Source organism: Corvus moneduloides, chromosome 1, assembly GCF_009650955.1.
Source record: "Corvus moneduloides isolate bCorMon1 chromosome 1, bCorMon1.pri, whole genome shotgun sequence".
In the NCBI taxonomy this organism is placed as follows: Eukaryota; Metazoa; Chordata; class Aves; order Passeriformes; family Corvidae; genus Corvus; species Corvus moneduloides.
This window is the reverse complement of record NC_045476.1, coordinates 101600729-101614203: the sequence shown is the minus strand read 5'-3', so window position 1 is coordinate 101614203 and position 13475 is coordinate 101600729. Positions and strand designations below refer to the sequence as shown.

The 13475-nt window shown below is 38.0% G+C and overlaps 1 protein-coding gene across 7 annotated transcripts in view; it reads left to right on the top strand.

Moving 5' to 3' along the window:
* CARMIL1 (capping protein regulator and myosin 1 linker 1) overlaps positions 1-13475 on the top strand; it is a 194102-nt gene that overhangs the window by 80452 nt on the left and 100175 nt on the right. For all 7 annotated transcript variants that reach the window (XM_032120407.1, XM_032120370.1, XM_032120380.1 and 4 more), the window contains exons 3-8: positions 1092-1142; positions 5408-5467; positions 7696-7817; positions 9833-9930; positions 10275-10345; positions 10482-10555. In XM_032120407.1, coding sequence (XP_031976298.1) covers positions 1092-1142; positions 5408-5467; positions 7696-7817; positions 9833-9930; positions 10275-10345; positions 10482-10555 — 476 coding nt within the window. The remainder of the gene's footprint in view (positions 1-1091; positions 1143-5407; positions 5468-7695; positions 7818-9832; positions 9931-10274; positions 10346-10481; positions 10556-13475) is intronic.

Genomic DNA, 13475 nt, shown 5'->3' with positions numbered 1-13475 from the left:
GGTAACCAGAGAACTGGGTCTAATCACATCAACCCTGAAACAATCTGCTAATATTCAGCACTGCTACAGCACTTGTGCTCTTAGGATTTAGCAAGATGTTATTCAGCTGAAGCTGAAATCCAATCCCTGAAGTGTTTGAACAGTGTCCAGAGCTGGATGCTGGGTTGCCTTCTCAGCCTGCTTCTTCCTCTCCAAGTGAGGAACATGTTTTGTGTCAACCCGATCACTTGATCCTGGATACTTACTGAGCAGGGCTGAGTTTAGGAGGTCCTACCTGTGTGAAAAGCTCTGGCAGGTGTTCGAATTGTGTCTTTCTTTTTTTTTTTTTTTTTTTTTTTTTTTTTCAATCTGGAAAATGATGTAGCCAACGGCAGATAATTCTATAGGTAAATCAACAAACAGTACTGTAGTTTTGCCAAGATGAGTCATTCCTTTTGCAAAGCATAAAATCTGTGAGTGGGATGTGCTACTGGAGACTGGAGGGATATGATATAGAATCATTACATTTTGATTGGCAGTAGCTTCCAAAATATTAGTTTTGTTGTGCTTTCTCCCCAGAGCCACTGGTCTCTCTAGTCTAACTGCATTTTTCCATTGCCTTTGCTAAAGAAGAAATGCAGGTGCTATCAATGAGAAATCTTTTCATTCTTACCCTAGAATGCCCCCAAATGTGTCCAAAACTCCCCCGTTTGCCCACAGTGTCATATATTGCTAATAATATCATGATAATCTCATATATTTTTCTTACATTTAAGTACATCCTATATTCCTGGTAGGACTTCTCATCCTCGCTTCTTTTTAAAATGTGACTAAGATTTCTGTTATATTTTCTGGAGAGATTAATTAAATACATTTCTTCAGTTCAGTGGTGTGCTAAGTAGCTTATAGCTGATCAGATTGCAGCAGTCTCTTCACTGTGTTCTACTGGATCGGATCCCAGTTTTGCTTTCTTCAGTGTATGACAGCAGAGGGAATCCACACTCACTCTGCTAGAGGCTTTTTTCCTCTGGTTTCAGGATTTTCCTGGAAAAGAATCTTTTATAATATTAAATGTTTTTTACAAATTCTGTTCTTCTTTATTTTTTCAATAGGTGTTGGCATCATGTCGGGCATTTCTTTTAACATCTCGGATTCCCACCAAGGTAAAAACCACTGTGTTTCTATAAATTCTCTGGGGTAACAAATGAAAGTTACAGAAACTAAGTAGCAAAAAATTAGTATATTCTGGTTATACTTGTACATCTGTTAAAAAAAATAGATAATTGAGGAATGGTGTGTTGCATGGTGTTGACTTAGAATGGAACTTCTACTAGGATATGCCTTAAATGCATTTGTGAGTACATACATATATATATATATATATATGTATTTATACACACACACCTTTTCAGAAGCATTTAAACTTCTAAAAATGCAGGTTGCTGAAGAGTTACATTGTAAACTCCAACTTGAAGAACTGTGAGATGAGCCTAATGAATTTTATAGAAGGACAGTTTATGTACAAAGAAGCTGAAGGCATTATTCCCTCTAGTGTTTGCAGTGTCAAATAGGATTATATTTGATTTGGAGGCAGAAGCTGTGTTGAGTTTTATTAAATTCTGCTGTTTTCTAATGATTTTTGCTGTTCATTTTGAAAAGCATTTTGGCAACTTGTCTTGCCAATGCCAGTGAATTATTTTTTCTGTGCCTGTGACAATTTGTAATGACTTGTAGAAGAGAAAGATGATTTCCACATGAATAAAAATGACTGATGTGAAAGAAGATCTCTCGTCCAGGTTGGAATCGGTGAATGGGAATCTGGCACTTATCCTATTTTGTTGTATTTTACACGTGTGTGTCTAAGTGTGTGTGTATATATATATATATGTATATATATATGTGTGTGTGTATATATATATATATATGTGTGTGTGTGTGTATATATGTACATACTTTATAGAAAAAACAGAATCAATAAATGGAACTACTGATACCAAATTTCCAGTTATGGCCACTGGTAAGTGTGACCATCCTTACCTATAACTGGAAGATGCTGACTGACAGGTAGGATGAACTGCAGCTTGAATTTCTGCTAATATTTACTTTCCTCAGTTGATCACCCTGTCCCTGCAGCACAGATGTCTGTGGTTGTTGTCTGTTGGTGTTTGGATCACTGCAGTTTTCAGCCAGGGCTTTTTAAGACAGGGTTTGGTGGCTGCTTGCTTGAAAACGTAGATCCAGTTGATGAACAGCTCAGACATCAGTGCAATGGCAATAAGATAGACAGGTGGTGATAGTGATCTTGTTAAACATTAGCAAGGCCATTGTAAGTCATCAAAAAGCCCTTGAAGGTTTGGAGTACTAAGTGATAACTTAGGCTGGGATTTGGAGTACTAAGTGATAACTCTGTTTAGTTGACTGTTTCAGACAATTCCCATAACTCATTAAATAAATTTTTATAGTTGAAAAACTTGGTTTTGTTTTCATTAAAATCTAAAATATGTATTCTTTACTAGTAGAAGTAAATAGAAGGAAGATGATGAGAAGCTATGCTTATGATTTATGTAAAAATTAAACTTTTTATGTCTGAACAATTATTAGGATGGTGGAAAATGCCTTTCTAGAAGGGTTAGTGAAACTTTGTAAGTTTTGTAATGTCTGTAATATTTTCAATAGCTGCTCAGAAGCTTTCTGAGCCTGAGAACTTCCATGTAATTGGCAGACAGTAACTCCTAGAAAGACAGCTGAGAACATCCAGCTTTATTTCTCTGGGGACCTCTAATAAAATTGAGTATGCCTAGAGATGGCCAGTTGTGAGTAACTGTTACTGCTACATTCAGTTCCAAGCTTCACTTTTCCTTAAACAATGCTGTTGACTATATCTACTAAACAAGGATCAAAGTTAAAAAGAATTAATGTTGGTTAACTACAATACCAACTCACACTACTATCCTTAGAGCAAAGATATCACAATGGCCACCTTGTAACTTCACACTCTGATCCAATCAGTTCATTCCTACTATTCGAGATGGACTGATTGGGAAGGAAGGACAGTACTTCAAGCCTGCTAATTCTTGCTACATATCTGTATAAAATGTGATTGCAACACTTGTAAATGTTGGATGTGTCATCAAGCCCACAAATAAGTATATAAAATATTGGTACGAATGTAATTCAGATTTGTGAATGTATTTCAACTTCCATTAAGTTTTGGTTGAAAAAATTGAAAACTAGGAAATTAGCTGTCTGGGTAACTGAAAGGTCCCTAAATGAGAGGCATGCATAGCTTTTTAAGAGGATTTTAGAAACGTATAATTTTGGGTAATAAATGAGATTATGCCTTTTAAAACCTTGTAAAAATTATTTCTTAGTTTGAGGTAGATGATGTTTAGAATGTGTTACATTTTTCCTGCAAAGCAAGGACTGTAAGTTCATACTTTTATCTAGAAAAATGAACCAAAGATGAGCTGTAGAGATAGTGCCATGTTTCCTGATATTTGTTAATTCTAAGCAAGAGGATTTGCAGACTAAATTCTTGAGTCTGGATCTGTGTGAACTTTTTGGATATTTTTGATTGTGTGTACATAGATATATGTTTGCACATACTTTAGCAAAGAAAGAACCTTCAATTAGATAGGTAAATAATTTTCAAAATATGAAGGATTTCAATCACAGAAACTCCCCCCTTAAAATTTCATTGTGATTTAGGTAAACAAATATTTAATTAGTACGGGGGAAAAAAGAGCTTTTGCCTTCTGTATGTGTAGTCTTGCTTAATCCAGTAGCCAACAATAGCTGCTATAGATTTTTTGGGTGGGTTTATTTTTTTCCTTTTTTTTCCTTTCTGCGCTAAGTCAACTGCACAGGGCCATGTCATCACAAAAGATTGCCGGCCCTAGCTTAGAAGTAAAGCACTGAAGAGAAGTGAATGCTTTACACTTGTGAAAATGCAAGGTGTTGGTACGAGCTCTGCGAAGATGCTTGCCCTGGTTCTGTCTCTCCTGCCACAGTTCCCTGTGCTCGCTCGCTTCGTAACCAGATGTGTAGGCACCCTTGAAACTGCCTGTTTGCTGTGGCAGCTGCCCCTGCATCAGAATGTGTGAAATGAAGCACATGAAGCCTCAAAATCTTCAGAGTAAAGTTCGTTCACCAAGAGAGGTTTTTGGCAGAAGGTAAATTTTGCTCAGAAATTGGAGGGGCATCTTCTGATGCTGCTAAATCATCAGGGCAGCTGAAGAGATAAGGATTTAGAAATAGGCAGCAATGAACAAAGAGAAAGTAATAACAAAAGTTTTCTGGAAAGCTTTTTGATAGTTGGAAGCTGGTACCGCTCTTCCTGACTTCCTGAGGTGCTGTTGCAGCCTTTACAGGGACGGAGTCTCGATAGCTGTGTCTGGGTTCTGAGCACCCCAGGAGTCATTCAGGGTTGACTTTTTTCACAAATACAGGAGTAGAATGATACGGTGCTTGCCAGTTAGCCTGGGAGCACCCTGACTGTGAACCTAGGATAAGATAAAGGACAGGAAACTTCGTGCAATTCAGACAGACTGCTCAGTTACAATGGTTTCAGTGAGAACTAAAAGGAAATGACCAAGCTAATGTCTTGCCCTGTAGTTATGACTCAGTCCAAGAGGTTTGTTTCTTTCTGTATATCTCGACTGTCAAGACGTTAGTCTACATAATTGTGAATTCGGATCTTAGCACACTCCCTGTAACCCTAGATTTGTCCTTGGAGAAGAATTCCCCACTGCCTTCTGAGCTTCCATTTGGATTCTGTATGTTCTTCCCTGCCTAGTCTGACTGTCATCCAAACAAACCACTCAGACAAAGCTTATGTATCACTTCCTCTCATACTTTTAGACAAGCCAAAACACTCCTTGGGCGTTTATGTTCATATCTGTATCTATCTATATATGGTATTTTTATTCATATCTATATATATAGACAGAGAGACATATATGTATAAAATCGTGTGCACATGTCCCTTTAGGTTCTGTGCAGTAAAATTTTTCACATCTATGATCAATGTAACTAATGAAAGAATAATGTGGAGCTGTAAGGATTGTAATAAATGATTAATCAGTCACAAGAGTACACATCAGTAGGGTATTTATTAATGATGCTTTTTATAGTAAAATTTTTTCATAAAATTGATTATAAGCTTATGTGCTTATAGCTTGCAGTAAAATGTCCAGTGTGGTGTTCCTATAACCTCTAGTAACCATTTAAACCTGTAACAAGCAAATGTAAGTATTCTTTTAATGAAAAATGCACCCAGATATTAACAAGTACTTAGTGTCAATTACAGAAACTGATGTCAAATATCAGTAGCCTGCTCAAGGTTTTCTTAACCTCATTGAGAAGTGTAAGTGCTCTTTAAAATAAGATGATGTTTGCACTAATGTGGTGTTTTCTTTTCTAACTACAGTTAGAACTAACTTTCAGCTACTTGGAAATCCAAGGAGTAACTTCCAATAAACCTGGCCAGGTGAGTTTATTCTAGATAAAAGATACTTGTTTACTCATGGGTAAATCTGTTCTGGTCAAGGAGGTAATGCTCTAACATGCAGGTGTCCCCTTCCATTGAGCACACTGTGCATTTGTATTCTCACATTCATGCTGGTCTAAAGTCTTAATAATAACAACAAGAATTTAGAGAGTCAGTTTTAGGAATCTGTTCAGGTGGAATAATGATAAGAAACAGATTGGTTTTTTCCTAATTCAGTATGGTACAAGTTTCCATTTGTATCATAAGTGGATCTTTTTCTCAGAGCTGGTAAATGGTGACTGGTATGCAATCATCACCACACAAGCTGCGGTGGCTTCTGTGGCTTCTTCCTTTATGGAGAAGCCAAAAGCTACTGCTTACATTGCAGGCAGAAATGCTTTGCTTTCAACTCTTCTTCATGCCTTTACTGTGTGCAACACAAAATATATTTGACAGCAAGTTATGTGCCCAAAAAAGTAAATGTCAAAGAGAAGGTGCTGAAAAGAAGAATGCCTTTAGAGCATTTTTAATTCATAAAATGAGCATGTTGACAAGATTTGACAGTTCAATTGTATCAAAGTCTTCATGTGTTTCATGTGTGTTTGGCTTTTAAAGAGCTTTTTAAGGGTAGGAGTGCCTGAGATACTTTGAACTCTGAAAAGCTCTCATTGTACTAACATGTCATCTTCTTAACCAGTCTTTTGAAGCTTTCCTTAAAGGAGGGGAAAAAAAGGTCCAGGTGTTTTAATGGGGAGACATTTACTAAATTCTAAGTTTTTGTGGCTTTTTTTATTTAAGGTACTAAAATGCCAGGTAACTATTGCTAATTACTCCTGGAGGCATAGACAGTCGCTGTTGTAGCAGAGTTTACAAGAGATTTTCAGCAGCCTCAATGAGCATACACCTTTCCTAAAGTATTTTTTAAGGTTTTTCATGTTTACACTCATTTGTATTTTAATTGTGTGAGGCTTATACCTGAAGACAGGCAGAATCTTGGATTATTGCTTGTGGAGCAAATGATATTGTTGCAGTTTTCCTGCTAACAGCATAATTATAGCTGTGATATCAGAAGGGTGTAGTTTTGTGCTGGGTAACTTGCAGAAAGCCATGAAGGGCTTCCCATGGTAAGATAAGTGAACAAATAGACAGAGTAATATAAGGAAACATTGTGCAAATATTGGTGATGATGAAAAACAGTGGTAAGTTGCCCACTCATTCGTCATCAGGGAGTGGTGGCAACAGGCTCAGGAGTTGAAAAGGTGTGAATTGTCTCAGTGTGCTTTAGGGGTAATACAGCCTCTTCTAGGATTATCCTGGTGATGACCCTAGGCATGAGTTGGGAACCAAGAGAGCCCTGGGAACCAGCTTCAATAAGAAGCAACCCTTTGTATCATACTGCACAGAGTCCCCTCTCCTACTCTCTGTCTACACTTAGTTATTCCTGTTGTTACCTTCTCACTGTCCGTGCCCAGCTTCTCATCTGAAAGAGATTATGACTTGGGCTGTGCTAACTATCCACCCTGGAGTAAACAGAAACATTACACTGCTTCCTGTGATGCAGCCGAAAGCAGCAGCAGAGCTGATGTGTCACTCTTACCATAATCTGATTTGATTCTGAACATTCAATCTATACCTAAGGGAGGTGGGTTGCAAAAGGCTTTGTTTATCCCCCTCACTCAAGCACGTATCCCCCAGACAGCAGGGCAGTTATGCTGGCTGAGTAACTGCTTCATCTGCACTGAGACAACACAGCACCACAGCATTTTCTTAAACAGCACAAAACAAAGCACTAGAGCTTTTCCAGAGGATTGCAGCCATTAAAGACTTTTACTTTTTGCTGGAGGAAACAGGCACCCTGCTCATTCAATAGTTTCCCGTCAGTCTGAGCCTGCCTCTCCTGGTGTTCTGGGACGTGTTTCAAAAGAGGACAATGCTGTGAAAAGTTCTTGGTTTTCGAAGTGTCAGCTGAGGTCAAGATCCTTTGAAAATTGTATTCCCGTGGGAAGCAGGGCACTGTTAGAAAAAGCAAAGTTTGAGTATGGGGGTCTTGTACATTCAGGAACAACTTTCAGAAACCTTACCTGGAGCAGTGCTGTGTCATGTCTTAAAGAATAACAGATTCCTACAAGCACGGGAAGCATTCAGCTGCCATTCAAAATGCCTTCCTTTTTAAAGGGATAAAACATATATGATACCCAGTTCTCAGCCTCTTGCACTTTTATTTCTAGTTGGTTATGGAAACTGAGAAATGCAGCATCTCCATGAAGATGGCATCCTCAGAGGATGTGAACGAGGTGCTGGCACACATCGGGACCTGCCTCAGGAAGATATTCCCTGGACTCTCACCAGTGTAAGTCTGCTTTAGGGCACCTCTAGTGGGAACAGATTGTGTGGAAGTGGTGACCAGCCACCACTTCTTGTCTGCTGGTTTCCCTTCCCTGATCTTAGAAATGCGCTGAGGATATGAGAATCACCTTGAGGATGACAAGAGCACTAAGCTCTTGTCCAGGTGTATGGCAGAACCAGGAGAGTGTAGAGCATAGGTAGACTTTTATGTTGATCTTGTAGGGTCATAAAAACCTTTGGTTTGAAGGTGGGTGCAAGTATTTGAAATCTTAAATTTTCATTTTACCTTGTTGCCTCTCCAGTTTCAGGTATAGCTTAGGTTCTGTCATTTTTTGTTGTAACTTACTCCTTTGTTTGTTTTTTTTTTTTTTTTTTTTCCCACCAGAAGTAAAATCTGAGTTGGGAGAGGAGGGAAAAGTTCCATTTACTTTCAGTGTTTGTGAAACAATGTACATGATTGTGAGCCTTGTTCTTCAAAACTGAGCCCTGGGCAGTCTTGTCATATATTTCCTATGGTTTAACTGACTCCTTGAACTACCTGTTTCCTTTTCTGGCTTTTCTTTTCAGTGCATTATTTGTGCCTTTGGTTTTCTCTTTTACCGTGCCTCTGGATTCTATAATCTTGCAGCAGTTCTCAGTAGTTCTTCTTCATTTTCTTTTCTATCTTCTCTGTCATTGCCTCATCTTCATTGCTCTCCACCAAGTCATGCAGCTCTACTGTATTCTCCTCAGCTCCTGGTTTTCAGCATTATTAGAAAAAATGGGCTGTGGAAAAGCATTTTCCCAGACATGTTGATTTTCTATAAGTGAACTTTAGTAACAGACACTCGATGTGAGTGGTTAGGCTAAACTTACATGGTTTATTTTGAGTGCATGTCTTTATTATTCACCTTTCCTGTAGGCGGAGTAGGAAATCCAGTTCATAAACTCTGGATGGCAGTTTCTTTTTCTTGTCTTCATTTTTTTTCCACTTCTCATTTTCCTCTCTGGAAGTGTTATTAACTGCCTTAGTGGAGATTGAGCTCTCCCTTCAAAGAGCATGAATACAACTGAGCAGGGTTTGTGAGCAGGGTTGCTATAAAACCTCAGTAATGGTGTGAGAAATGCATACAAAAAGAGTAAAGGGGCCTGCAAGACTGGGTGTGTTTCTCTGGTTGTTTCTGAAGGCCTTGAGCTCTGAAGATGTTTTCTGTGGGCTTTCTTGAGAAGATTGCTGGAGCATTTTGGGTAGATGCATGGAGTGCTTGCTTCCAGGAAAGAAATCAAATTTCTTGCTCTCCTCTCAGATGACAGTTTTCTAAAATGAAAGCATTGGAGTTGTGCAGATAATATAGGACCAGAACAGGCAAGAAGGGGTGAAGGAGTTTCTTTAGTTATTATAGCTTATTGATTCTCTTCTGCTCCACCTCCCAAACTCCCACCCCCCCCCCCCCCCAATGGAATTCTGTAGTTTATGAGGCAGTCTTGCTATTCATAAAAACAGATCATTTTATTTCTTAAAAGGCAGAAAGGCATCGTGTTTCTTGTCTGTCTAGGGAAGGAAAATGCTACCAAATTACAAAGATTGGAGCTGGATATCAAGAGTGCAGCCTAGAGGCCACATGCAGCTGCTCAGCTCTTTGCACCGTGGCGCTATTTCTGCATAAAAACAGTGTATATATGACAGTGGTTTCATGGTAACTATTAATACCATGTCTCTTCCCTATTTTGGACATCCTGGTGTCAGATGAGAGGCACAAGTCTCCTTAACTTGAGTGATCTTGTAATACAAAAGGGTTTAGTTGCTCCAGTAGTCACAGGGTTAATCAAAAGAAAAAGAGAGAGAAAGAAAGAATAAATGCTACTCCTGCTGGGCTGCATAATGATGTGTGTGCCTTTTAGGTAGGAAAGTAAGTTGTATTAAAAATGGTAATTCTTCCTATACACTCATTTAAAAATGCTCTTAAAATAAAAAAGGTTTATATGTTTAAAAATACTTTCAAAGCCATGAATGATGTTTTTCCCCTCTTTTCCATCTAGGAGGATTATGAAAAAAGTAACTATGGAGCCTTCAGAAAGACTGGCTAATCTCCAGGCCCTGTGGGACAGTCAGACAGTGGCAGAACTTGGACCTTGTGGTGAGAATGAATTTAAATGCCCAAATATAAAAGGACTGGAATTGCAGTGTCAGGAAGTTTAATTCTATTTCTGGCAGAAGCTTGTAAAGGTGTAATTAGTTTTAAGGTGTAATTAGTATGAAGCAGACTTCTGATTGGTAGGTGAAGGCACTATATTAAGCTTTCTTGCAACTTACCAGGCAAAGATAGGATAGTCTCAGTTTCCTTCATAAGCAAAATGGACAGTCTTCTGAGAGAAAAAGAGAGTGAGTTCTGGAAAACTGGATCTTTAAGATGTCCTTTTAGATGTATGTTTGTTTGCTTGTTTGACTGTTATGTTAAATAGCTTGTTGGGTTTTTTGTAGGAGGCTTTTCACAGATGTATGCCTGTGTTTGTGACTGGCTTGGATTTCCCTACAGAGAAGAAGTACAGTGGGTAAGTGCATGTCTTGTTCTGAAGCTCTTTTAAGCTACCTGTACTAATGATGAAAGAACATGCAAATCCATAGTGCTTGACAAAAACATCCCACTACAGTTCTGTAAAGGTGTGTTTGGTTATGTATTTTTAACAGGATGTTGATACAATTTATCTGACACAAGATACCAGAGAGCTGAATTTGCAAGACTTCAGCCACCTCGACCACAGGTAAACCATGTGCAGTAGTCATGCTAATATTGATGAAGTGGGATGGCCCCATAGCTGTTTCTGGAATGTGTAGACCTGTGAAATGACCATCTGTAGCATTTTTAGTTTTCAGCATGAAGCTGCTGTTTTTCCACAAAAGCCCCATGGAAACCACATTTTATTCAGGAGCCTGAGAAGATAAATATATTTTCTTATTGGAAGCAACCCAAAAAGTTAGCAGATAGATACTTTTCCTGTGATGGTGGATGTAACAGCTCAAATTCAGCAGATAAAACATGCAGCTACATCTGGTGGGCAAAACAAAAAGGAAATTATGAAGTCTTTCCTCCTGCAGAATCTTTTTTCTCATGGTGTACCCAGTAAAGGAAATTAATTTTTGTCAGCAAGTCAGTAGAAGGTTTAAGTTGTTCAACTGCTAGTTGTCTTCTCACCTATAATAGATGCTATCAAAAATAAGCACTTCCAGAAAGGAACTAATTGAGGGTAATTTTGCTGTGAAATGCTGAAACTTAGCTAAGTGTTGTATTTAGTCTACTGAATTTAGCTGGCTGAGAAAATTGGATTCTGAGAAAGTTGAATCTGGAGGTATTACAAGTAGGAGAAAATGGGAGAGAAGCTTAACTAAAATTCATCATTATATAAAGGAAATTGCAAATTTAAGAAAGTGTAAATAAGATAGAGAAACCCTTGGTTTTTTTGGGAGAGCCCAGTGCAAGAATTAAGAATCTGTCAGAGGTACAATGTTAGAACATCGTAAGAGGAAGGCTGAAGCTGGAGGTAGGTAAATAAGAGTATTTTGGGTAGCATTTTTTGCAGCTTTAAGCTATCTGGTATGTGAACTCACAGAATACCCCATTCAAATACTTCAGTTTCTGTGACACGCTTTCACAGTCTGCAGTGAATCCCTTGGCAAGTTACCTAGCAGTATCTGTGCTGACTAATTCAGAGGTAACTCAAGACTACGGGGCTGCAACTGGTGCATGACAGATGTAGCCAAAGACTCTTTCCTTGCTGAAAGAAGAAAAAGGGAGGAATGCTATTAAGTGCAAGCAAATTTGTGGCAAGAACTTAACGATGGTTTAAACATCTGTTGCAACATGAAGAGATGAGAAGACTGTGGGGTATTCTTGAGAAAGTGACCTACAGATACCCAGCCTCAAGAAATTAAATGTTTGAACAGTTTAATAGGAAAGAGTAGATAGAAGTGTTTCAAGTATTTAGAATATCTCAGCTGGTGCAAATGAGTTTGGCTTCCCGGAAATGAAATAATGGGTTTGTTATTTTAGAAAAGCTTTTCATTAAAATATGCCTAACAAAATTGATGTTGCTGAAGAAATATATTTGTGTGGGTAAGAAAAGTCTTTATTAAGTGTTTCATGATTGCCTGAGTCCAAAGATTCAAATCTGTTTTGGAGTCATTTACATGCCGTGGAATCCATCTTGTGATGAGAGCTTCTATGTGTTGAGGACTGAACTGAGAAACATTTTGGATTGAAATTTCAAGAAAATTAAAATATTAAGAAAGCCAAATCCTTGTTATTCACTAAAAATACAAGTTAGGAATTGTAATCCCAGTCAATTCAAGAATGTATGTGTTTTCCAATATATTTAAGACAATGGGACTGCTATAAATTCACAGTATGCCATTGTACTTTGGATTTTGAGAAACTGTTGTTTGTATCATCCACCTAATTTTTGGGATTGCTGAACCTATATAGTTTAAGTTGTGTACTCGCTCTGAAGCAAGATAGGACAGGTACATCAGTTCTCTAAATACAGGGGCTATGCATTGCAAAAATAAACAATTTGTGTTTTTTCAAAGTAAAAAATTTCTATTAAAGGTCAACATAAGATGGCATGAATTATAGATGAATTCAAGTTCCCAGGGCATCACAGCATGGCTTGTTGCATGGGAACATGACTTCAGAGGTTTTATCAGAAGTTATGTTGTGTTGTGAACCATAGAATTGTTTAACAACAAAAAAAAGTCTCAAAAATGAAAAGAAGTGAAAAGGGCTTATTTGATATGGTAGCATGATTTTCATCTGTGTAGCATGTGTTTTAGCTTATTTGGATATTCAAAAAAATTTCAAGAAAAGTGTGATTGTTTAGAATTTTTTCTTTGTGCTGTTGAGATTTCTTGCCATCTTAAATACACTGAGGGACAGAGATGTTGAAAAAATGTGAAGGCATTAGATAAGCTTGAATGCTGTTGAGGCTTGGAGAGATTGTCTGCATTCCAGAAGAACAGAATCTGTTTTCATTTTAAGATGGCACAGATTTATCCTTTATAAATATTGCCTTATTCTGGATGGTAATTTTAATTCATATAAGCATCTCAGTGTAACTCAATGAGGGAAAGTTATGAGAAGGCCCTGCTTTTGGAACTGGTTCTTAGCTTTCTTTCATTCCATATTGCAAAAGAGTTCAGGTTATTGTTAGTACCACATCTAGATGGTAATTGAATAAAGTGAACAAAGCAATATGAAATTTTGAAAAGAAAAACTCGATAAAAAGAATATTGAGGTTAAACAAGCTTAAAGCAAGAGAAGGAGTAGAGGTAAATTCCTGAAGGGGACTCTCATTGGTCAGAAGCACCTTCAAAAATTGGAACAAAAATGAAAAAATAAAAAAAAGCTTTCCTTAAAATCAGATGGTGGAATCTGATAGAGCAAAGTTTCTAGACAGTAAGTAAAGCTGCTGCAGAACAGGCAGGGTTCCATTGTCTGCAGGCATGTTGGGAGTAGGAGGAAAGGGGGGTGTGAAGGGGGATTAGCAGTTGGTGTTCATGAAGGTCCCAGGCAGGATCTGTGCTTCTCTGGGGTTTCAACAAACAGGCCTTGTATACTGCAGAAGGCTAAACTATTGAAGAAACATTGCTGCAGCTGGACCAGGAACATTTTGAAACAAATCAGCACAG